We start from the raw sequence: 25,969 nt of genomic DNA, 5'->3' as shown, positions 1-25,969 counted from the left end.
CATTAGAATTGATTTTACTGATGATATTTTAGAATAAAACATATTTTTGTTTGATTTTCAATATCATAATATATGGTTAGAATATTGAAAGTCATCTAGATTATGACATATATGAACTCAAAACCAGAAGTTGGGTGTCTCTTTTAAATGTGAAAATTAGAATATATAAGAACTAAACCATAAATACAGAAAAATATCTCATTCTAATTATTTTTTGAACTCCATTTTATGTATATAGATTAGAACACTGGGGTCTACGGCTCAGCAATCTTCTGCTTTATTCCCAGGGTGATATGGCTATATAAGAGGATGAAGATGGTCAATATATAAGTTGTTCTTATTAAGTTCAGATAGTTTTATATCATAAAAACGTTTTTTTTTTTTTTTTTTTTTTTTTTTTTTAAACATATAAGATATATAACACAAACTCGTAAGCCGGACTCTTAGTCCTGTAGTATAGAGATAGTTTGTATGAAAGAGAGTCATCATAAAAATATCACAATGGTTAAACTTGTGTATGCCCATATGTATGTTTTATAAAACAAAAATAAAACATACAGAAGAAAAAAATCTTCATTAATTTATGCACGTAGGACTCTACAACAAATGACTATATTATTTGCTTGTTGTTTAGCGGTGGGCCGATCCATTGATCAGGGATGGAACAAATGATGAGATCACCAAGGTAGCGTGTACTCTTCTGTTCCATTTGCCATCGTTATGCCTCTTCCATTAAAGCAGCTCACACCGTAATTATGTTCTCTTTGTAACTTGTTAAAAGGGTCGTAATTTGTTCAAAATATTTACATGTACTGGATTCTAAAATCGGATTTGATTAAATTAATCTATATTTGTAAATACATGTAAGCATCGACAATGATATGGAATAACATGTATTTGACACCTTAAGCTTTCTTTCTATGAATCTTACGATATTTTATTGTATCAATTGGAACTTGTACTTCAGATTAAGTTGCCTTTCCTTATCAAAGCCATTTTACTTATCCTCATTTTCACGGATCATGGATGAAAAAAAAACAGTTTCATGGTGTCTCTAACATCACTGATTATTTCTTAAAGGAACGTCACTAAGGCTTCCTAAAAGGACATAGTGGTTGTGCGGTGTCTCTATCTTCACTGACGATTAGGTCTCTCTAAAATCATCAACAAATTATATGACAAAACTTAACAAAGCTAATTTCTTTACTAAACTAATTGTCCTTTTACTATCTTTTGTGGTGATTATTTTACATACCAATCAATTTTATAAACCTATTTTTTTAATTTCATATACTAAAATACGTATAACTCCCTTATTCCACGTTTCGTTTCCATTGATTCCATTTTTGCCAGCTATCTTCATGTTGTTGCACAGCCATTCTTTCATCATTTATGTAAAACATAGAATCTTATTTGCATAATGTACTTTGATCGTATTTACGAAATAAATACTGGCATATTTAAACATACTTCACAATATATACTTTCATTTCATTTGATATCAATGAACTTAAAAGCTTATTAACATGTTAAATATTCATCAGTAATATTGTGATACAGACGCATTTTTTCTACCCTTGATCGATATCGTAGTAGGTTGACTAGATGATAGTTTACAACACAGCATTTGATTTTAGTTTCAATTTAGGCAGAATAAGTCAAGAACGTTTATTCATGAAAATACATTTTACCGACAAATAAGTATCGATCAGGCAGAAGAAACTTAATAAGCGGACAAATAAGGATTATTAGTGATTATTAAAACCTTTTTCATAGTTTTGTAATAGATGTATATTTATAACAATACATACATAATAGAGCATTTGAATGGCATTGGGTAGCAAAATAATTAGCGAAAATTTATTTGAAAAAGGATTTCTTTACGGCTAGAAAAAGGATAAGGAAAGAAGATAGTTATCGACTGTAGTTTTAACAGCTGCACGACACAATTCATTTCAAAGACTTTTTTATTTTAAGTCTTTGTGGGGCTTACAGAATTTGGTATTCTGTATCTAGATGATGATTTAGATGTCATGTACAGAAAAGTTCTAAATTCATTTGATAATGTAAATAAATTATGGTTTATTATTTATGCCTATTCTATAACTAATCATCCCTCTTATTTTTAGAGTAAATTGTATATCTACATATTCAAATATTTTTATAGCAATGCGAGAAATTTTTTTTATTTTCTTATTGCTAATGGTACCAGACAAGGTCAGCATCTTAAAAAATCCCTATCAATATGGTTATAATTGATATGTTAAGACGACTTATATGTATCATTTCAATAACCATTATTAAAGTATCATCTGAATATATTTTAGTATATTAAAAAACCTGTCTTAATACATTTCGGTACAAATAAAATTTTGATTAAAGATATAATTACAAATACATTAAGGTTTCAAATGTAATCGCATCCCCACAAGTATGCATCTAATAAATTGAATAATCACATGTTACATATCGTGTTAATTGGATTAATTCTGTGTTACGTATATTACCTTTAAGATTGATTTATATGTCATGAATGCCTGTATTCAAATTCGATTTTAGTGACGTATGCTGTTTTATTAAAGTAATCAGTGGTTTTCAATAAACTATGTATCCCCTTCTAGATGTCATTTAAATTCCTGCTTCGAACTGTAACCGAAACTTCATCTGTGCATGTAAAATATTGACACTTTCAATTACTGCATCATCGAGTAAAATAATTTGAATAAGAATAACAGCTATAGAAAGATCTTAACATGATGTATTCAGAATGCATGGACTCCGATGTGACAAGCAATTTAAATCGTCCGGGACAAAACATTTAAGAAAAAGCCAACAAAAAGTAGAAATAATTCTACAAAACTGAACGACAATCATTGGCATTAGAATGGAAATCTGTATGCCATTCGCCTACTGTGCCTGTTCCGTACAGGATTAACCTAAATTGAAAACCGTATTCTTAAATGCACTTTTCTATTTAGTTTGCACCATGCTATTAAACAGAACTAATCGGATATACAGTAGACAGCGATATATGGGAAAGAGAAAAAAACTGACTTGAATTGAAATGCGATGAGATTTATCATGATGCACATATATGTGTAAAGATATATCATTTTTAATTTTATGCTTTCAAATTTATTTCCATTACCAACATCTCTACTTTAATTTCTTATGATATTTGTCTTATATAATACTGATCTTATTCAGAAACATTTCAATGGATGTTAAAACAATCAATAAAAAGTAATATTCTATTTCATCTTTAATAGTTTTATTATTTGAGAACCTATTTATTGCGTTAAATTGTGTTCTATTTCTTACTTGTATTATGTAAACGCACTTCCAGTTAAAAAAATAGTACTTTGCTATATTTTCCTTATACATTTCCATCTATCGTATTTAATTCATGACTGCACCTCATCTTTATTTAGGTTTTTTGTATAATACTTGTAAAACTTATCATGTCAGTAATAAAGTATAAGGTTTATAATATCCTCGGTATTAATAGACATTAGTACGCAAGCCTCCCTAATAGCTAAATAAAGAATGATTCCTTATAAATAAAGCATTAATTCACACAGTTCTTCATCCCAAACGTTTCATAGAATTCAGGCATTTTAAAATCACATCTGAATGAACGGCTTCAAAACGAAACATAAAAGAGCTCATCTTCAAATAACCTGGTACAATTATTAATTCAAAAGATCTGATATTTTCTATCAGCAACTAAAACATTTGATAAGATATCATAATAATTAATTTGATATAAGTAAAAAAAATAGTTCAAATATCAATAGAAAGTAATGATGTATATATATCAAAATGAAAATATTTGTTTCTTTAATTTGCTTACTTATCTCTGCTATATTTGCAATTTGTGCTTGTTTTCCATTGACTGTCTGCTATATTGTTATGATAATAACATTAGCGAAAATTATTCAAATGTCGGTTACAGAACTTATTTTATTCTCTAATCCTTTTTGTTACTGTCGTATCCTTATATTATCAAGTATCCAGTTTATATTTTCACACACTATTTGATGTTTAGATAATATGATATTGCCAGGCTTCATTTTTAAGTATGGTATCAATTCATTTTATGATATTATCAACAGCTGTGATTATCGTACCAATATTGCTTAAGTTTTAAATCATACAATATGTATAGCTGTCACATTTGTGAAATGATAAAATGATACAAAATAATTAGAATGCTCAAAACAAGAATATATTATTTGTTTTTATTCACATGACATTATAAGTGAATTTAAAAAGACATTGTAACAGCTTCTTACCTGTGTTCAAACAATTTCCAGAGAAATAGCATTGTCTCATATAAAGAGAAATTGTATATCACTTTAAGTATTAATAATACCAGTATTTAGGATAAAACACAGTTAACTTTGTTTGATCTCCTCGCAGTTTTGACACATTATTATATGAGTCAGAACAAGTATCAAGAAGTTTGTTCAACTGACAGGGCTAAACTATGGTCCCTTTTCGATTGTGCCATTTTGATGGAGCGCTCAATGTCAAGTCCTGTTGTTGAAAGATTAAGGGCTGAACGAGAATTAGCAAGGACACCATGTTCGCTCTGATATGAAAGAGCTGAATATGGCGACGGTTTTATGGGTAGAGGTACTGCAGGTACTCGGTGGTGGGATAGAACGTGGTTTGATTTCAGAATATTTTGATACTCCGCCGCCATTCCGTACGAGGAGGCAAGCGTAGACAACAGTTCTCCAGTTGAGTAAGGAGTCACAAAATTTGAACACGACAATGCACCAGCGAATTGGGTGGCGAAAGCCGGCAAAGGGGTGGGAAGAATAGGTTGCGGAAGTACACTGTTCGTCTTGTTTTCAGGGGCAATGATATTTTCTATCGTGAAAGGTTGTTTGAACGAGCTGGAATTACCATGTCCTGTCAAATGTCCATACGACTGAAATCTTGGAGACTGCTGAGGTGTTTGATTCACGGGGGACATCCGGGCTGCTCCCCTGTCCGAAAAATAGGGGGACTCTAAGCACTGTCTAAGTGGGTCCAAAAATGCTTTCTGAATGCTGTTTAATTTAAATCTCTTTCTCCTTCTAAGAAAACTTCCATTTTCAAACATTTCTCCACACATTGGGTGCAAGGCCCAGTAACTGCCTTTACCAGGACGATCCGGCCTCCTCGGAATTTTAATGAAGCAGTCGTTAAATGAGAGGTTGTGTCGAAGAGAATTTTGCCATCTTTGAGTATTTTGTCTATAAAATGGAAATCTGTCCATGATGAATTTGTAAATATCATTCAATGGGAGCATCTTCTCTTGAGAAGACTGGATAGCCATAGCGGTCAGCGCTATGTAAGAATATGGAGGCTTTTGTTCATTGTACGTATTTCTTCCTGGTCTCGGCATGATGCACAAATTTAATCCTCGAAAAACATAAAAGATAATAAAACCGAGAAAATAATCAAATGTGTAGCTTACGTGAAGGAAAACGTCAGTGGTTTTGTCCTGACAAAGTTCTAAAAGTCCTGTGCTCACAATTCTTGGTCACGTTTTCCGCAGCATATTTTCAGTACGACTACTGTCAACAGATGATGTGGAAATCCTTGCTTCTTGTCTTGTATCATCACATGTACCTTCCAGTCATTTGTCAAATGCAAAACAAATTTCATTCCATTTACAAACAGTTGATATAAGGCTGAAAAACATCCATTCGCGTGTATCCTATTATATATCAGTTGTGACGTTAGACTTGTCAATCTTCCGCCAGGGGGCGGGATGCATCCTATTTGTATACAAATGATGCTAAACATTCCGCGAATGACATTCAGTAAAGGGCTGTCCTTCAGGAGGGGCTGTAACACTGACGCTCCTTCCAGGCACAACAGGAGCATCCAATACACGGCTACTAAGACGAATAGATTTAAAATTACCGAGACATTAATCTCGGTTTCTCCTAAGGTATTAAAGTGTTAGGCTGTCGTCCTGGTTGAAAAGACACACGTATGTCTGTCAAAGAAATCGCTTGAAAATGAGAGAGGTCTAAATTTGTCAATACAGGCAATAAAGACAGAACCTTGATCGATGGGACGATGCCAAGACAAAGAAAGCGTGGAGTACCAGGACTCTAATTAAGAAGAGACAATTTAATGGAGTATCTAAAAAGCTTTAGATACCAGTGTTGACGCTAATATGCCGCAACTCCGATATCCGTTATAAGATCACTTCCGACATTATATATTCATTCCAATTATCAGCTAACGATTAATTAGCAATTGATAATTGTGAAGAAAACACTAGATACTCTTCTCAAACATAATCAAATGAAAAATACATATTTCTCTCTTAAATATTTTAATTGATGATTGGGAATGGAGTAATAGATATTTTTTTCGAAATTATCGGTTAATCAAATAGGAAATACATATTTCTCTCTTTACCATTTTTAATTAATGCATGGCTGTTGTGTTAGACAGATTCCTCCATTAGTTCTTTTATCGAAAATTTTCAAAACATTAAAATCAATATATTACTAAGAGCACTTCATTGCTCGATATACCATCATATGTAAACAGTTTGTACTACATAAAAGGCATTGATCATTTTTTGGCTGAAATTGGATTATGATATTATATGTTTAAGATCTTACATTTACAGGTTCTGTAATATCAATTTCAATCACAGTTGAAAAATAGCTTTATATAATATATTTAACACTCTTTATATAATTGCACATTATGTGCCTGCAAGCTATTTTAAAGTGGCTGATTCTAAGGTTTCAAAGATCTTTATGAGTATTTTTACAAAATATACAGAACAAGGATGAATGATTTAAACGATGTTGGAAATGATTTTGAAATTTGAACATCAAGAAATAAACAAGCTGTTTAAGTGCTATAAAACTACAGGTATATTGCCAATTGAGATATAAAAATGATTCAGTAATGGCCACGCACAGTGGGATCGGCGAGGATAAAGGGTTATGTCATATAAAAATCCTGCTTAGTCTCCTTTATCGATAATGTAATATCGTAAAAACGATTGGAAATGATGTTCCTACATACATGATCATAAAATATTTATATATCTAAGTACATTTGAATAGATATTACCATCGCGCAGAAGTTACTGTAATGCGATAGTAATACATTTTGTGAATCATTTATAAAAACACAAGTTTCGATAGCAAACATTGAAATGCATATGTGTACTCTGCCATTTAGTAATTATGTTTTATTATTAAAATAAAAACGTATAGGCTAGAAACTATAAAAACGCTAGCAAATACTACCAAATAGCATGTAAGATATAAAGAAATACTAAATGCGAAGGGCATACAAGTTGGGCTTTATTGCATAATGTTGGTTAGATTTTTATCTCTTTGTATTTTAATTTTACATTACTTATACATTTGGTTACACAAGACAGAAAATGTATTAGTCCATCAGAAACTATTCTATTGAGATATAGATAATATCAAAAGGTATTTTTATGTTTAGTTTTGCATTATTTGTCTGTCATAAAATAAAACAAACATTCTAAACACAAACATGTCACACTTTTTTTCTTTTTTAATATTTTTCCTCAGAAATAACCTATTAGTGCATTAAACTCATTTGTAATTTCAAATGTCATGACATTAAAAAACACCAAAATATTTTCATACTCATTGAAATCATTTTGGCACAATTTTGCTTGGAAATATTTTTTCGATTTTACCTGTGCTGGTTTTAGCTTTTTAATGAATGCAACATTTAAGTAAATATGGAAATGGTACAGTATTTATTATCTTAGTTTCTTAAATAGTTTTTTTTAATAAATATTCCTCGCATTTCAATAATCATGTCTCTATTCACGGTTGGTATATCCATTACATCGACGAAAAGTTATCATTTTATATAAGTATATAAAAACAATATAAGGAGTGAAAGCAAACATGAGCTTCAAAACGATGAACATAATTTGAAATGTATTTTTCTTTGCTCTTCATATCGTAAGTGCTGCGAATGTAAAACCTCTTAGATTACAAACGTTTGGTCCCTCGCCTTATTTTTCACCAATTAGACGCTAAGTAAATTTGAATGAAAGCCATCGCAATATTGTCATTTATGTACAGTGTATATGCCAACTACTGAATAATTTATACGGAATCGCCATTGTATGTGAATAATGAGCATGCACCAGCGTCGTAAAAACTCTATTTTCTTTACATTACACATTCCTAGTTGCCGATCATTTAAATTTCTTTTTTGCTTCTGTGGACATCAACTATACCTGTAATCTGAGCCCCGCCAAGGTTTTATTCAAGATCTCAACACTGACTGGGCACCGTATTTAAAACTCATTAGTCACCTACTAAATGGTGTGTTAACGTTATAGTAAGCGATTTGGTAGCGCCGCTTGGATTTGACCAATGATGCTACAAGAAACTTTCTGATTTGCAAAACATTCATTCCGGATAAACTGCACGGCGCATTTGCTATCAGAAAAAAGAAACACTGTATTTGAAAGAGATTTGTGCAATGAGCCTGAAATATATTTCAAACAGACAGGAAGATAAAAGATTACCATCCACAGGTTTGTCAATAACATGATCATGGAGATTAATTTGTCCAAACGAATCGAATTTAGATTACTTACATTTCTATCAACGCTCAATTGAAAATTCTATGTAGCATTGAATAGTGTTTACGGATGAGTATTTACACATATAGATATAAATGGAAGGCTAAATCGCTTCCCAAAGTGATAATAATATGTGTATATTAAAAACTAGTCCCAACAAAATTAGATGGTGTAGCATTTGATTGGTATTCATGATAGCCATAAATCCACGGTAAAATGGATAAGAGAATATCAACACATAACAGGACAAAATCTGTCAAATTCCATTAAATCTATAATTGAATAAAAAAAAAAGATGAACATTGAATTTAGTGAAATTATTTTGATACATACTTGGTAATTGCAGTGAGCGCAATGATGATTGAGTGCGCCTGAAATAACTGTTGTAGAAAAAAAAATGAAACAAAAATCGGTAATAGCGCGTTTAAGCCATTTTTAGATTTCTGTCAACAGATCTATATATAGATATAGATCTTTTCCACTGACATTAAAATGTACATAATGTTTGTCAAAAAAATGTTATACTTCTCCAAGTAGATAATAACATGTTCCTGAATAATATTTGTTAAATGTTATGTGTGACCGTACACATTTATATGCTAGGATTTTTGATGCGCGAATAACATAAACAACAAAACCATAGACCGCCATTTCCATTTCCATTGTGTATCTTCCTGCCGCGGAACGCAATTTAAATCTAAACACTGAATTGGTATGATGCATCATTTTGTTACAATATCTTCTCAAAAACTAATAGGAATAATAATTTGAAAAGAAAAATGAAAAAATGTGCTCTTCGTTATTTTCATAAATATTTTTACAAGATTCACTTCACTACACCTTTACTTATCAATTATGGGTCTTTAATTTGTTGAGGTCCATATGGAAATGCTGTGTATGGACCAAAAGAAAGGTCCTTAGTTTTGTATTAGATGTATATTGTCTTTGAAAAATGTCAGATGCTCAAATTACAAGAAAAACAATGGTCATATGACGCCACCCTGAAAAACTCAGGCAAAGTACAAAAATGGGTCTAAAGACAAAATAGTATGTATATTTGACGACACGTGACATCCTGAATGTAGTGACAATTTTCCTTCATTGCTTGATCTCGTCGAAGGAGTTAGGAATCGAACGTATCCAAGCCGCATAAAATAATCTACAGTAATTTTAATGATTTGTTCTTATCTCATATCTTATGTTTTAGAAATTGTTCCATGTCCTCAATATACAATGTAGCATACCATGAGGTTCAGGCCAAGACTTCTTTTATATACTTTTTTTGGTGGGCGGGGGTCTTCGCGAACAAACAAATGATGACGAGCTATCCAATATCTCGTTACGAGAGCATACGATGCATACGGAATATCAGGTTTGTATTTAGCCGCACTGCATCAATATTTTTATCCTCTATCAATTTTGGCGAGTCTTGGGTCAAACCATATCTGTTCTGGGTAATGTTTCTTGCTGAATCACACCAGTCTATAAAGTGGTAGTTTCTGTTCCTGTTTAGCGATCAGTGTAAAAAGTGTTGACGACTGGTTTTCCCGATGTCAGTGTAATTTATTCGATGAGTTTAAGTATACACCTTCTTTATAAAGTTTTCATTATTGGTAATTAATCTTTGTGGGTTTTTTAAGTTTGAAATCATGACTAAAATATAACAGAACTGCGGGAATTTATAAAAAAAACGATTTGAAAAATCGTGATAGAAAACGTAATCATATCATATCAATACCAGATGCACATATTCTTTTTTATGCTTTAACTTTACTAGATACATTTTTTCTAAATCCCGGCATGTGCAAAAGTAACATCAATCTCGGATTATTTGTAATCAAAATGATGTAATTTACATCCACATGACTTTAACGTAAATTGCCAAAGTTAATATTTGTTTGATTGCAGATTCCATAGTAATCTTGCAGGCTTTAATTCAAATAAGATCGTGATACCATGATAATCCATTAGTCCCTATGGCAAGAACCGGAATAAAAAGCGCCTTTTGTGTAAACACCATTAGAAAGGGAAAGCAGAAAGATCGTGTCCAGGAGAAGCCTACTTCATCCATGTCCTAATCTGTAGTAATCCCAGCCATGATGTTCGGCGTCAATGACAAAAGACCAATGCATTGTCTATAGCTAGCACAAGTGGTCAATGTTGGGAATGTATCGCCATCGTTATATTCAAAATAATTCCAAGGAGTTTTATAAAAAAAAAATGCACTTAATTCAAGACTGAAAATTATAAAATTGTGCTATTTTAAATTCCAAAACTCATCCACTATCCTCTTTTTATAAATGCTTGTGGTACTTCCGAGAAAATATAGATGCAGTTTACTTTATACATCCTTCATTTTTCTATCCTGACAAATACATGCATCTAGAAACGTCCGCAATTCATATTTTCACTGAATACTTTTAGGTGACAAAGAATATTTCGTATATAATATAATCTTAAGATCAAATGATTTGGCAAAACTCTGATAAATGAAAATGTGCAAATGACCTTTAATTCAAGATTTTGATTTCTTTTTTTCTATATACGTTGGTAATTTTGAATTAGAATTGTCATTATATGTCTGTTTAATTACGAATTGCAACCATGACTAATGATATGCAATAGACCTTGGGAACTTCAATTGATTAGTCGGTGGTATATTTGAGAGGTGAAGTGAGTTTGTCCTAAATGACATTTGACAGTTATCTTATAAAAGTATAAATGATATATATTTGTAAGGAGTTGTTCTTTTCCTAGCCTTGAAAATGAAGTCAATGAAAAGCGCTCCAGATTATATTAAACTAGTGACATATACAAAAATGTACTTGGGCGAAGTCACTGGATATCAGGCCGATTATGTGATAAAATGTTTTCGTACTCTATAATTATTAGTTGAAAATATCGGGAGTTCAAAGCCGCTAATTAACATAATATCTATGGATAGTGTATGGCATAGTGTTTCTGATTACAGTATGTATAACGTAAACATCTGTATTTGCGCATCATATAAAAGAACGAATATTTCACGAATATTTTCATGATAATTCAGCTTATCTTGAATATAATTACACTATATCCACAGGCAGGTTGAAGTTACTTCTCGGAAATAAAACTAAGTTTCGAAAAAAAATGAGATTCGGTCAAAGTTTTAGTGACCACCTCTTTATAAAGACCACTTTCCGGGGATCACAAAAGGTTAATTCAGCACCATTTGACTTTTGTATAAAGACCACCTGGCTACAAAGATCATTTTTTCTTTTTCCCTTTTGTTTTTTTATAGACAAGTTTGACTGAATTGATAAATTAAACTAAATTAATTTCCTCTTTTCGTCAGCTTTTACCATAATTTGCACACTTGCTGTCAAATGCCAATTTATAAGAAAAACAATAATATCAATTTTGGTAATGAAAAAGTAAGATTTGTCACCAGTATGACGTACAATATCGTATTATAAGCCGACAGTTGTGGTCATCTTTAACTTATAGTCAGTAGACGAGTGGGTTTATATGTATGTGTCAGTATGTTATAAAAATCACATTGTGCTGGCAATTGTTTTCTAGGAGAGGAATTGATATTAGCTTTCAGCTTGTTTTCCCATCAGCTTTCTGCTTGTTTTCCCATCCTAGCTTGGTATTGGTATATGTATGATATCCTCATTGTTTATTTGAATAAGATATTGTTTAAAATAATTGTTTCTTCACACAAAATATAATACTATATAATAAGTAAGAAGTGATCATTGATCATAAATATGCGTATGGCAGTATGAGAGTTACGGATGAAAGCGTATGCATGACCCTACGTGTGGATGTCAATATTGTGCCAACTTTCTGTCGCTTGCCATTTACTTGCACGAGTTTCGCGATCCAAATAAATTCGAGAAAGTTTTTTTTTTACAAGCAACATACATTGTAGTATTATTTGATACGTATTTTTATTTAAATTTTGGATCTTTGAAAAATTTATCTCCGCGAATTGTTTTGAAAGAAATCTTCGTGAAAGAATGTCAGTTTACATTATAATGTGATATAAAATATATTTGCAAAAATGAAAGAAATTGAAAAACAACATCTCGAAAATCCTTAATTGGTTATATGTTAATGAGGATGGATACCAGTATATGCACGTGCAGATATAACGGAAATAACTAGATACACAACAGACGGAAATCACAGTCGATGATACGATAAAAAAGAAATATCCTATTATGACCCAAGAACTAAAACGGGTTGTAGTGATGATATTTACACGAATACTGAAATCAATGCTTCCATAACAATACAATACACATACTCTCCCTATCGTTGCAGCAGTGAAAGTAACTGTTAATAGCAGCAATGGAATTAGAATCAATTGTAATAATATTGGGATTATAGTTTCACTTAATGGAAGTTGGATGTAGCATCGGTGTTTGGTTTCCGTCCTCTATAAAAGCAATCAAAATTTGTCTCAAAAGACATGCGATCAATTTGTTATGTATAAATACACGGCGAGCTCTGCAAGCCATCGTTTCCCAATTTCTGTCAATATTTGGCTTGTTCGGAAATATTTTATTATGCATTTTTACCCCGCTGGATCCATCGATTTGCTATAAGAACGGATACATTTATTGCAATTTTATTCAGATTATCCAATCCGGTGTATTCGTGGTTCATCAGAAAAAAGATTGTAATTAATGGATTGGAAGTGAACTTTAAACCAATAAGGTGATATCGAAGGCCAGAACACGTCGGATTATCGGAGGAAATTATCGGCCGCCATTGTCCGGAATAGAATCGCCCTTGCAGTGTTGTGTGTTATTGCATAGAACCCGGAACTCGACCGGTGTGAGTTCTGTGGGTTATTTACCTAGTGTTGTTTGGCACTCTGAAAGCGACAATGTCGGGTCACGCTGTGGATGTTGCTACATCGTTACGGGTGTCTTTGTGTCAGAAAGGCCCTTCCCGCCTCTAGTTAAAGGGAAAAAACACAGGAAGGAAACGTGAGGGGAGATTATTGACAAAGACCAGATTAAATTAGATCTCATTCAAATAGATTATAACGATTGGAGTTTTATGTCATTATTTAGATCACTGCCTATCATTATAACTGGGTCATAAATAAGATTTTTCGTACATGCGAAATGCCAAATGTGCAAACATCCATCGTGGCGTTAAAAGTTTTATTGATATTGCTTAAAACGGCGGAGACTTTCAGACTATGGCACTGTGGTAATTTTACAGTAGATTGCGCCTTATAAAATTGAATTTGAAATCGTTTAATGAATTGCATACCCCAATACGCGAATATTAATAGTATCACCGTCTGCATAAAGATATTTTTAGTGTTAAAAGTTACCTAGTTTGTCCTAGTTTCTATTGGTCTCTATAATTTCAGTCAAACGGTTGAATAATTCAGACCAAATGTCGGCTAGATCTTTTAATCTCAAAATTATATTTTTCAATCATCGCACTTTGATTTTGAAAAATTGTAAACCAGCTTATTTTCGAGTGCGATTTAATTTTGCGAATTTCGCGATTTGAGTAAAATTGTGAAAATGTATCTCTGCGAATAAAAGATACTCCACTGCTGACAAAAAGACAGTATGTATTTTTACTCGATCAAAAACAGGAACAGACGAATTAGTATATTTTTCAGTTAGAAAAATTATTTACTTACACCATTACTACCATTGAAAAGTTTGTGCTTCTCACTTAACTTAAAGATAAAAATATTGCATCCCGAAAAAATTTCGTGTTACTATATCCTATATGGAATGAAGTACTGATTGCACATGCACCAAAAGCAAAATGATTTTTTTTTTGTGTTAATTAGACACATATATAGACGATTGAACACCAATTATTGTTCAAATGATGAGTATCTTTTTTGCTCTGTTGGCGGTGGAGCATCTTTAATATTTCCATACCATGTCTATTGAAAGGAATTTCCATTCACTTTTCAATCCGTGAATGTTAATTTTCGGTACCTCGAACTTGTTTTAAAATGGAATCGAAAAAATGAGTGATTTTTTAATACTGCGCGTTTTAAATGTTGCTATCGTGACGAAATATCTTCTGGCGAGTAATATAGATCTCGATCTGGTAACTGTTATTTACCAATAATCAAGGAATATCCTCCATATATATCAGAGCGAGGATATTTTAATGCATTCATAATACATGTAAGTGTAACACGTCACGACCAATCTGATTAAAATCAGATCTTCGATTACGCTCTGATACTCTACGGTCCAGTACGAAGCGTAAAGTATCAGAGCGTAATCGAAGATCTGATTTTAATCAGATTGCGTCACGACATACCAATAAAAACACAGTTTTATTTCGGTACTTATCAGTTTATTGATCGTAGATCACTAGAATGTGGTTAACACGCCGTAAAACCTCAATCTTATAACCCATAATACAGGAGATGGTTTGGTTTTGATTTTCTTTAGAATACAAAACAACCAGGACATTTATACTATATATGCAACTGGCATGTGTTTTTGGAAGAATGCCGTATCACTATGTTGCCTTCTTGTGGAAAACGTTGCTTACTTTACGGTGCCTTCCTTACTGGAGCCATCCATTTCTACTCCGGGGGTTACTATCACTGTTGTGTATCCACTCCTGAAATATGTCATTATAGTTAAACTGAAGGCATTTCAGCAGACCAAAACTGCAATGACAGACTGCAGAGAATTCATTTGAATATTACAGAGATCAACGCCCAAAGCTATTCGATTTTTTTCATCTACATGTACATCAGGGCCCAGTTGTTCAAAAGTTGATGAGGCTAATCACAGTTTAACGATAATTTTCAAATCAAGATAAAATAATTTCTGGTATTACAAATTTTACAAAATTTTACAAGAATCTGAAGGGCTGTTTTCTCTACTTACTTGCTGGGTTTAGTGAAGATATAATCACAAATTTTCCAGATAATCAGAAATGAAAATTTCACTAATCATGTGATTCAGCTAATCTGCTTTGAACAACCGGGTCCTGATAACCAAACTACTTGTCTGTTGACGCATACAAAGCCTTCAGTTTTACTATGACACATTTTAGTCCGGTCGCGTTAAACAAAGAACGGGCAAATCCATCTTTTTTATTGTAGTGTTGTTTGTTGAGCAGGAGTGCAACCTTATTGAAATAGAGTGTGGTCACGTGTCTTAGTCAAAAAATGAATACTTTAAGCCGTTAATAGAAGGCTAATAATTAATTCAAAACCGAAAAGATTGGTAATGCTACATGTACATTGGACCTTTAAACGAGTGATTGCAGCAAAAACAGCTTATACATTATATGCTTGACAGCTTACATTTAATGGAATATATCATTTTCAATTGATATTGTGCTTTCTTCGTTACATAAAGGTATGACTGTGTTGTTGATGATTGTTTTGTCACCGAATACCCACTTTGCAATCAATTCTCAACGTTGATATATCATGTTGATGATTGTTTTGTCACCGAATACCCACATTGCAATCAATTTTGAACGTTGATATCATAATTTCTTCGGGCAACAACCTGCTCCCATTTACTGCATGGTACCGTCCAGATAGGTCGTTTCCAATGCTTCCACTGCATGACTTTTGGACAGGAATTGAGTGAAACTGTGGGGAAATTTTTGGGTTATATCCCCTTATCGAGACACACTGTAGTTTGTTTTGTTCTGCTGCTGCTGCTTAACGTTCAGCTGAAATGGAGAATAGCACCTTGATTACTCGTTCTCGGTATACAAATGTACCGCGAACATGTGAAGTGTTGTGTGTCTTTGGTGGCATACTTCAGTGAGACATCAACAGCCAATTGACATGGTCGGTTAGTTAATTAGGCAGACTGGGTCATATGGACGTTCTCACCTGTAAGCAATCTGTTACGTATCTGAGTAGTTTGCTCTGGGAAGCTGTGGTATGATCCGTGTCACTTCTTCTTTTAATAGTGTAACTCTTACACAGTTTATAGTGCTATCTCACTGAAGCATGTCGACAAAGACACAGAACAACACACCCCGCCCGGTTACAATATACTGATAACAGTACACTATCAACTTATGCTAAACGCGGACAAGAAATTGACACTTTAAAGACCATGGTGCACGTGTGACTCGATTATAGGACAGAACAGATAGTCTCCCTCGCGTGCGGCTAACGTTCAGTTCAAGGCCAGAAATGAGTCGATGTCAAGGAAGACGTTATGAAAAAGAAAGTCATTTAGGAAAGAGGAAACATATTATCCTAAAAGGTAATTTTACTAGTGCATTTTACGCTCTACATGCGGGGCAGAAAGAATATCCAGTATGTCCAGTATCGCGTGGAATACAGTACGAATAATATCACAGCTTCTTAATATACAGGGGAGGTTATCCAACTGTTTCCCTTGTTGTCATCGAATTTAGAACGCATCTATAGATCGGTGTTGTTCCCTAAAACGATAGGTTCTACCTAGCACTCAAAATCATTATGTGACCGGGTGGGGTGTGTTGCTTTGTGTCTTCGGCGGCATGCTTCACTGATATAGCACTATAAAAAGGGCAACAGTTCCACTATACAAGAAGACACAACACGAATATACCGCAGTCTCCCAGTACACTCACCTCGCACAACATACACACAACACACCACATACATGTGAGGCCGTCCTTACATGACCATAGCTGTTAATAGGACGTTAATAAATCAAACAAACAAACAAAAAGTTCAAAATCATTAGAAAGTAATTTTGATTCTTGTCACGACCAGGGGACAAGAATCAAAGTCTTCCACACATCGTTAACGCTCTGTTCAAGGCCAAGGCAGAAAATTTAGGACCAAAATGTAGTCGCCTTTACGATCATCAGGTTCAATACCCTCGCCATCGCAAGGGAAGATCAAACAAACTTCCATTGATATGATAAAGTGCAACACATTGTTCATACGAAATTTTAAAAAATAAATATATATATGTATGCAATCTAACGATGAAATGGGTTGAAAATAAGATGGCAGAATAGTTGGTTTGATTTCGTTAAGGACGGCCTCCCATGTGTGCAATGCGTTTCGGAGTATGAGATTAAATATCTGTGTGTTTAGGGAGGCTGTGGTATTTTCGTGTTGTGTCTCCTTGATATAGTGGACTTCTTTTTATTTTCATTATATAGTAATAAAAATGTATCATATGTGCAGAAAGAGTGTGTGTGCAAATTTGGGCCATCTGTTAACCATTACTATATGTTGTTTACCAATACATCTATATCGAAATTTGGTGATCATATGACATAGAATAGAGAGATATATTAACTTGCTTCTTTTGATTTTCTAATCTCTTAAAGATGCTACATTGTATTTTTCTTCAGTTACAAAAGTTACTTACTTTACACCATTACCACCATTGAAAAGGTTGAGCTTCTAATTTTACTGTAACTGAAGAAAAATACTTATTCGTCTGCTCCTGTTTTTGATGGTGATAAAATACCATTTTATGCTCTGTCGGCGGTGGAGCATCTTTAAATATCATCACTTGCATTCCTTTCCGATATTCAAGATGTGCAGCACCGAACGGAATAGGGCCTTCTGGTCATCGTCGTAGGAAAGCTTCGTCTATTTGAGCTTTTTTTAAAAACACATTTATCAATTACGCCAACAACACAATCTTTCCAGCAATATAGGTCTGAAGCAACTTACTGTCTGTACAAGGACGCCATGAGGCCAAAGCATGATGTAGGGGAGACAACTCTTAAACAGGACTTCCCTTCAACTGATATTTAAGGACGATTTTGGTTTTCTGTAGGACCTGGTTTTACAAATTTGTTTTTACTATTGAAGATCAAAGATAAAAAGCATAAATATGGAATATGTAATTTGATCGTGCTCGGGCGAAGTGTTACATTTCACACAAGATTTTGTCAGAACAGAAACCAGGTTTTATATAAAGTCACTAGTTTAGATACATGTAGCACTAAAACCTGATTGTGTTTTAATACAGAAAGTAAAAAGAATTCTTAAAACTTAATTTAATATATTTTCTTTGTATAAAAACAATTGCAAGAAATATTCGGACAGGTGTCCATGGTAATTAAGCTACTTTTTTCCAACTGAGTTGAATCAATTTCATTGTAATTTATGAATTTTCTACTATTCTCATTCTAACACTAACAAGTTTTTTTATTTTCATATAGAATACAATTGTAGGAAATTCTACCGCGCTTGTAGCATGACATCCTCAATGTGCCAGGGGTTACCATCCCTGACATTATATCCACCACTGGAATATGTCATAGTAAAACTGGAGGTAATTTAAGCTCGATTTGGTCCTTTCGTATACAGCAAAAGCATTGAATAACAGTACACTGTGGTTGACAGAGTGGTAATGAAGTCGGGCATCGCTCTCACTGTAAACTCCAAAAGAAGTCCCTGTAGGCCTGTGATTGGTCATTTTTTTTCTCCTGGACTGGCTCCCATTTTACTATGAGATAGGCTAGGGGTGGATATAAGGTCAGTGATAGTAACCTCTGGATTATTGAGGTTGGCAACATGATGGATCCATCAAAGTTGCCATTTTTTAAGCAACGCCAATACACACAGACCATCCACTTAATCTGCGAGACAAAGCCTACCGATAGGCAGAGTTATGAAGGCGGTACCACTAACAAGTCAGTGGAGTAATGTTTCTATGAGATACCCACAATAAAATCAATGATTTTCTCATGTCTTCTTTACTTTAATGACAAAACAAGAAAACTTAAAAACATTTTGAAACCTTAATTTATATATTGTTAACACATTTCCATACAAACACATGGCTTTTGATGATTCAGTAAGATTGTACAGTTCTATCAATAATCAGCACAGTGACGGCCTCCATACATCAAATTAAAACTTCCAACAGAAATAGAATTCCTACTTTTCTTTTCATCACCACTGGAATTTCCTACAACACAAGAATGAAAAGTCATGGTTATATTTTTTACACAACATTTATGATTTCAAAATAGAAGATGAAAATTGTCTTTGCGTTATTATACTTGCTTTGAAATTGATACTGTAAATATCTCCTTCATAAAATGAAGTTCTGATACACTTACATGTAATCTGATGAAAATCCCATTAATTATAATGAGAACATCAAGTGCATGTCACAAAATGGTTTGTCTTTAATTTCCATGAATTGATATGATAAATATTACACTTAAGTTGAGAGTTTATGAAGTACTTCCTATCATTCGTTTTCAGATTTGCCCTTAAAATCTTAATCATTCCAAGTCCAAGCAAGTTAGACACGTGTGAAATTTTGCTCTTGTCATAATAAAGAAGCTACCTGCATATGAGTATGTGTTATACATGTGAAATAAGAAAACGTCCATAGTTCAATTTAATAACTCTGCTGAACATCTAGTTTTTTTAGGGCATCATCATGGCAAACTTGGAAATAAGATACTTCAAATTAAGAAAAAAGTTTTGGTAAACATTAAATAAATGTAAGTCGCACAACAAATGCTTCTCCAGATGGAATGGAAACGGGATGGAACTGAACGTGATAAGGGAATGGACAATATTGCCGCCCCCTTTCATGACGGGACCTTTAAAAAAAATCCCTAAGACTATACAACAAAAAATATATATATGTGTTTCCAGTATAACCCTACTGACCCTATAAAATCAGTGCCTACTCAAAAACTCAGTTTTTGCCCTCAAGTAAACAAATAAACTTATAAAATTAATTTGCTTCGGTTTTGCACAAAATCAGGAATTTTGGTACAAATTCCATGAATTTAAGACATCGATAATCCCCTCGGAATCAAATCAATGGTTTATATATAAGGTTGAATAAAGTCATTACAAGAAACATCCCTACCTACTGGCCCTTCATTTCTAAGGGTGTTAAAATAAATCGAGAGGGGGGAAGAATCAGCTAGCCAGTAGTTTCCCTCCCTGAAAATAAATCGAAAGGGGGGGGGGAAGAATCAGCTAGCAAATAGTTTCCCTCCCTGAAAATAAATCGAGAGGGGGGAAATCAGCTAGCCAATTTTTTCCCGGGGGATACAAGTAACTAGGGGGAGGGGGGGGAGAATCAGCTAGCCTATTCTTTCCCTGGCGAACTTTAAGTTTACACCAGAAATAAGTTTATTTTTTATTTGCCGTAATATTAGTCATTCTTCATAAATAAAACTCACCTGCCCCACATGTAATCTGGGTTCTCAGAAACCAACTCTGGCTGGGTGTATCCCATCTCCTGTAAGGAACTGATGCTCAACCTCTGAAGTGTGGGCTGAATCTCCTGAGAAATGTAGTCCCATAGTGAAGGGTCCACTTTGGACTTGTACTAAAATATAAAAGGTAAAATACAGTATAGAATGTATATTGACTCTTCTGGTATCATAGAGGTAATCTTCAATCAAAATTCACTTAACCAAGTATTAAAACAATTGATATTCACTTTACCAGATATTATAACAATAAAAACTAAAGCAATTAACGTAACCAACAATCAAAATAATTTAAATTCCCTTGACCCAGCATAAAAACAACACATGTACGATTTCTAGATATCAAAATGAGGTTGGTGAAGTATGATTTCCTGTCAATTGATTCTACCTTCCACCTTCGATGGTGATTATAATGTCATATTTTGACGTAAACTTTGTGACATTACAATCACCAGAAGGTAGGACTAATCAACAGTAAATCACTTGGGTGTTCCAAAACGGTTGGTTAGGTTTTTAGACAAACAAACAATATTTTATTTTAGGCCTCACAGAGCTCTAAAACGTGTCCAAAATAATAAATAAAATAACGAACACAGGTTACATCCAGTGGGCTTATAAATTATAAAACTCATTTCAAAATAAATACAATTAAGTGATATAAAACAAATATCAAGAAGAAAATACATACTCTGACAGACTCCATAAACCTAATTGCTAAGCTGTGGTCATTGACTCGGCGGCAGGCTTCCAGTCCAGAAATAACAGTGGATGGCAACGGTACTCTGTCTCTGGTCTATAAACAAAACATTGATAGTAATTAGTACACCAAAATGTATGGTGACAAAGGTATTTGTATCTCAACATCCAAAATGACTCTGTTCATAAAGCAAAGGACATAAAACAGTAGTCCAAGAACTAATTAATCACTCGAGACTAGGGCTGTTACAAGTACATGAGTACTCGGTTATGGGTTGGGTTTGGGATGTACCCCGAACCGAAAATGTGTACTGTAAACAACCATGCTTCAGTCGGCCGATCTTCCATGAATTAAATAATTTTACGGTTGAACATGTTTCTGGTATATTATTATTTTTTATCTTTATTATATTTTCATCACATATTATATCGTTTAAACACTTTTACAGTGATTTTTTTCTGTGTATAACTTTACTAAACTGCCATTGTTTTGTGAACACGTTTCAGTCGGCGGATTTCCTTGAATTAAACAATTTTACGAATGAACATGCATCTGATACGTAATTATTTTCATCTTTAATATATTTTCATTGCATATTTTATCTTTTAAACACTTTGTGAATTACAATGTAATTTAATAATGCAAAACCATCGTCAGATTTTGGTTTTCGTCCACGGATAAGCCGCACTGGTGTATTAGCCGCACTCCCGATTTTCAGGGGGAAAAGTCGCGGCTTATACTCCGGAAAATACGGTACCTTAGTACTCAGTCACAAAGGATGACACTTCATCTTCTCACAACATGTTAATAAGCAAAATTGTTGCAATTTTTATTTCTCATGACCATAATTTGATCAGAGAACTGCATGTGTTTACTTTCATTATCTGTAAGCTGTATGTGATAACACCAGAGGCTATCCGAATGAAGATTTTGTCACTATTTTGTACTTCCTGTTGTGCACATGCAAGAAAACAACATCTACCATGGACATGCTGGGCTCTGTCAGCTTGTGACATTATGATTTTCCAACGTTAGTTACCAAATTACTGATCGATATGTAAAAATGGATACAGCAGTATCTTTTATTACATTGAAGAATACTTCTTTAAGTGAATAGTCGGACAAAGAAAACCAGTCTAAATGCGTTCATTGGCCTTCCAAAAGTTCTCACATATTAATATGACAGTCAAGTTCTGCTTAGTTTCCCAGTTCTGACCATTAAAGTAAAGAACAGTTGAGAGCATTGAAAGCGAGGCTGCGTGGAAATGTAACCACGGACATAGTGAGCCGGGAGGACGTTTTAGAATTCCCATACTTTAAATTAATTTCTTCGTACGCAGACATATTTTGACGAGAGATTTTTATTTTTCCATTTCATAAGAAATTATACTGGATACATTCACACCATTTTTACCGACTTTAGCCATCCTTGCCCGACTGTTCACTTTAAGAAATGACCAAACTTACAATGAATAGTGCTCCATCTGAAGGTCACCTAAAAAAACATTGGTAAATGCACCAAGAACTCATAAAGTTGATGCGTTCATACATACATGCCCTTGTATGGGTCAGGAACTAAAATTTGGGTATCAGGGGACAAAATTTAGTACCCGTGAGAGCCCTACTTCAGACTTTTCATCAAAAACATCTACTCTGCTCCAGTTGAAGTAATAATGATAGGATTAAAATTATCATATCTAATTCTAAAATAAATAAAACGTATATGTAATATTTTTGAAATTCTTCATTTTTTATATCAGATGCATTTCATGGATTTGCTGAATACTTTAACTTTAAAGGTACAATGCTAAATTACGAACTGTCTGTAAAATTTTGTGTGTCTGCAGATAGAATTTGTTGCTACAATGTATAAACCTATATATTATCAATATTGTATTTCTTCAATCGGTTAATTGTTCATACAGAACAGAATTCCACCTCTAATAATCTGAAATTATCCAATGTCCCTAAGTTTCAATTCATTGTTTATTCAAATAAATGTTAAACTAGAGAGTTTCTTTCACATAAATGATTCTTACATGCATGTCATTGATGACATCTTCTACATCCCAAATGTCTGAAGCAATAGTGAAACGCCTGACATAACGAAGTTCCTCAGCATCATCGGGATCAATGTTATCAGCTACAGATTGGGAAGCTGCTGCCCTCTTCTCAGCTTCTGATTTTCTATCAGCTTCACTGACGATGTTGGTAGAATAAGTAGCTGAAAAATATTTCAAAAAGTCTCGTATCAAGACAAGGAGTAACATTGTTGGTCTAGAAACTGTACCTATTGTTATGCATATGTATTCATCATATGCCATGTGCATCTTGACAAGAAAAAGATCAAGACATTCAACAAAGCTAGAGTCCTAGCTAGTCCTGTTTAAAGTTAAAGGTTTTAGTAGGGAGTCTGATGAGAGACGTTGATCAATCCTCAAAAACAATTCTTACACTTTCAACACTATTTATATTGGGAAAAGACTGAACAGATTATGTGATATTTTGTAACCTAACTAGCTCACCAAAACAATACTGTTGTAAATACTTTAGTTGATGTCATGGAATTTTTTAACTTACTGCATAGGATTTAGTAATTTCTGAAACTGCATTTTGTGGTCGATACTGGTCAGTGACCAATTCTCGCCAAGTACTTCATTCTTTGCATAGCATGTGTATTTGTATGATTACATTGGTATTAAACTTGTCTGACAATATATACACACCGGTCAATAACTTCATTGGCCTGATAAAACAACCCAATTTCAGGGGAAAAGTGTTTGTGAAATAGCCATTTCAGTTATGCGGCTGGCATTAGTCTTGATTGAAAGACAGATAATTTGACTTAATTTGGTATATATTTCACCATTGATCATATGGTAGAAGTATTGTTTTACTCAATGAAGCAACGTGAAATTGTCGAATTTCGGTAAGTCTGACACTCATCTCTCCGGCGAACAACTCAACATGACTCGAAAGGAAAACTTAACTACGAGTGCATGTCAAGGTGAGTCCTAGCTTCCAGCATCAATCTTGGACTAAAAACAAACTTTCTTGTATTTGTTCGCACTGTCGCTCGCCCCTCGTCGTTACTTAATATGCATTACTGATTTTCGTACAAATTATGCCATTTTTAACACTTTGCTCAAAGTTATTAACTGATTGGCTAAATAGTTTACTACATACAATGTTTACCTTTGTTAGCAAATCAGCATGGCGTTCACAATTTTTGAGGAAAGATGCATGGTAGCATCTTCTATCAGAACATGACTTGATATATATGAAAGTTTGAGTGTAAACATTCAAATACACATGCGATGACGAGAACTGGTACTTAGCGAGAACTGGTATATAGTAGTGATCAAAGCTCCATTCACAACTGAAATGGATGTATTGATTTCCCCAATAAAAGGCTAAATATCCTATTATACTTCAGATTTATGGTTACAATCATACCCATATTAAGCATTCCAACTTCATTTACCCATTCTAATGACTTAAATTTCCCAATTAAAACCCCTGAAATGCGTCTTTTTTTAGAGAATAAGTTCTAGCACTGCATCAAGAACTTCGACACGATTCGGTCACGTAGCCATGAGGTCGTTGGCTAACGGTAGATAATGATCATAATTTTGATCTAGCTCATTAAATCATTTAACTTACATGGCCGTGATGTTTCAGAAATCTTAATATGTAAGAGCAGCAACCAAATATTTGAAATGTCTACCCGATCACTTCTGTGAATGACAGTCTGACATTCTCCAACGGAAAAGTATGCGAAACCGGAGCCGGAGCGACACCCATGTGTCAATGGTAAATCAAAACATAAATTATGATTGAATAGAAAAGTCATATTACCAGCAGGGTTTATCTTCTTGGGCTGCACTGTCTGTCGAAGTGCAGGGGCCACAGTTCTGGTCAGCACCTGGGAAAATTGTCTTAACATTTTGTGATAGTGTTCTCCTGACCGGTGCGACCTTGCAGGTTTTGCTGTTTACCCACAATTCATCAGTGCTCGGGGTCAACCAAAGACTTTAATGGGCACGAAATCGAAGCGCTTATTCGATCACGATGATAGATTGTAGGGAACAAGATTGGCATCGACTCAAACTCGTTCTGGACCCTAAATTTAAATAGCACAGTTAAAAAAAAGTAACATCATATTCAACGGAAAATATTTGTTACAATCAATTAGATATAAATTCTATCAGCGAATGGCGATATGTGTATTTACGTACAACAACGATCAGTCTCAAATTATTTCAAATGAAAAATCAGAAAAAATAATTCCTTCTAGATCATGTTAAGTCGTTTCGGGAGTACCGAAAAGGCTTGCGGTCGTTTCGGTACATACGCGAGGTTTTTCGGTACATAGATACACAGGTTTACGATGCGCAAAAAAAATAATACTAAAAATTTTCAGTATTTTTTTTTTTTTTTTTTTTTTTTTTTTGCGCGTCGTAAACCTGTGATAAACATTTTCG

At 33.7% G+C, this 25,969-nt stretch overlaps 2 protein-coding genes across 2 annotated transcripts; both read right to left on the bottom strand.

Moving 5' to 3' along the window:
• Positions 1-4,415: 4,415 nt before the first annotated feature.
• On the bottom strand, positions 4,416-5,398 carry LOC138332805 (forkhead box protein B1-like). Its single transcript, XM_069280763.1, has one exon. It carries the CDS (start codon positions 5,396-5,398, stop codon positions 4,457-4,459), a length of 942 nt encoding a protein of 313 aa, XP_069136864.1. The 3' UTR covers positions 4,416-4,456.
• A 13,930-nt stretch (positions 5,399-19,328) lies between these two features.
• Positions 19,329-25,504, bottom strand: LOC138333704 (cytochrome c oxidase subunit 5A, mitochondrial-like). Its single transcript, XM_069282255.1, has 5 exons — positions 25,344-25,504; positions 23,525-23,709; positions 21,477-21,581; positions 20,756-20,904; positions 19,329-19,512 (listed from the first exon to the last, which is right to left on the bottom strand). The coding sequence occupies exons 1-5, from the start codon at positions 25,429-25,431 to the stop codon at positions 19,497-19,499; spliced, it is 543 nt and encodes a 180-aa protein (XP_069138356.1). The 5' UTR covers positions 25,432-25,504; the 3' UTR covers positions 19,329-19,496.
• Positions 25,505-25,969: the final 465 nt, after the last annotated feature.

This window comes from Argopecten irradians, chromosome 10 (assembly GCF_041381155.1).
Source record: "Argopecten irradians isolate NY chromosome 10, Ai_NY, whole genome shotgun sequence".
In the NCBI taxonomy this organism is placed as follows: domain Eukaryota; kingdom Metazoa; phylum Mollusca; class Bivalvia; order Pectinida; family Pectinidae; genus Argopecten; species Argopecten irradians.
The sequence above is the reverse complement of the archived record's forward strand: the minus strand, read 5'-3'. Positions and strand labels throughout refer to the sequence as shown.

Bases quoted from the DNA above. Each gene is read 5' to 3' on its own strand.
- LOC138333704 (XM_069282255.1), bottom strand. From the start codon at position 25,431: ATGTTAAGACAATTTTCCCAGGTGCTGACCAGAACTGTGGCCCCTGCA. The intron at 23,710-25,343 runs GTAATATGACTT...AATATTTTTCAG, and splicing joins CAAGAAGATAAACCCTGCTG to CTACTTATTCTACCAACATC. The intron at 20,905-21,476 runs GTATGTATTTTC...TTTATATTTTAG, and splicing joins GGTTTATGGAGTCTGTCAGA to TACAAGTCCAAAGTGGACCC.
- LOC138332805 (XM_069280763.1), bottom strand. From the start codon at position 5,398: ATGCCGAGACCAGGAAGAAATACGTACAATGAACAAAAGCCTCCATAT.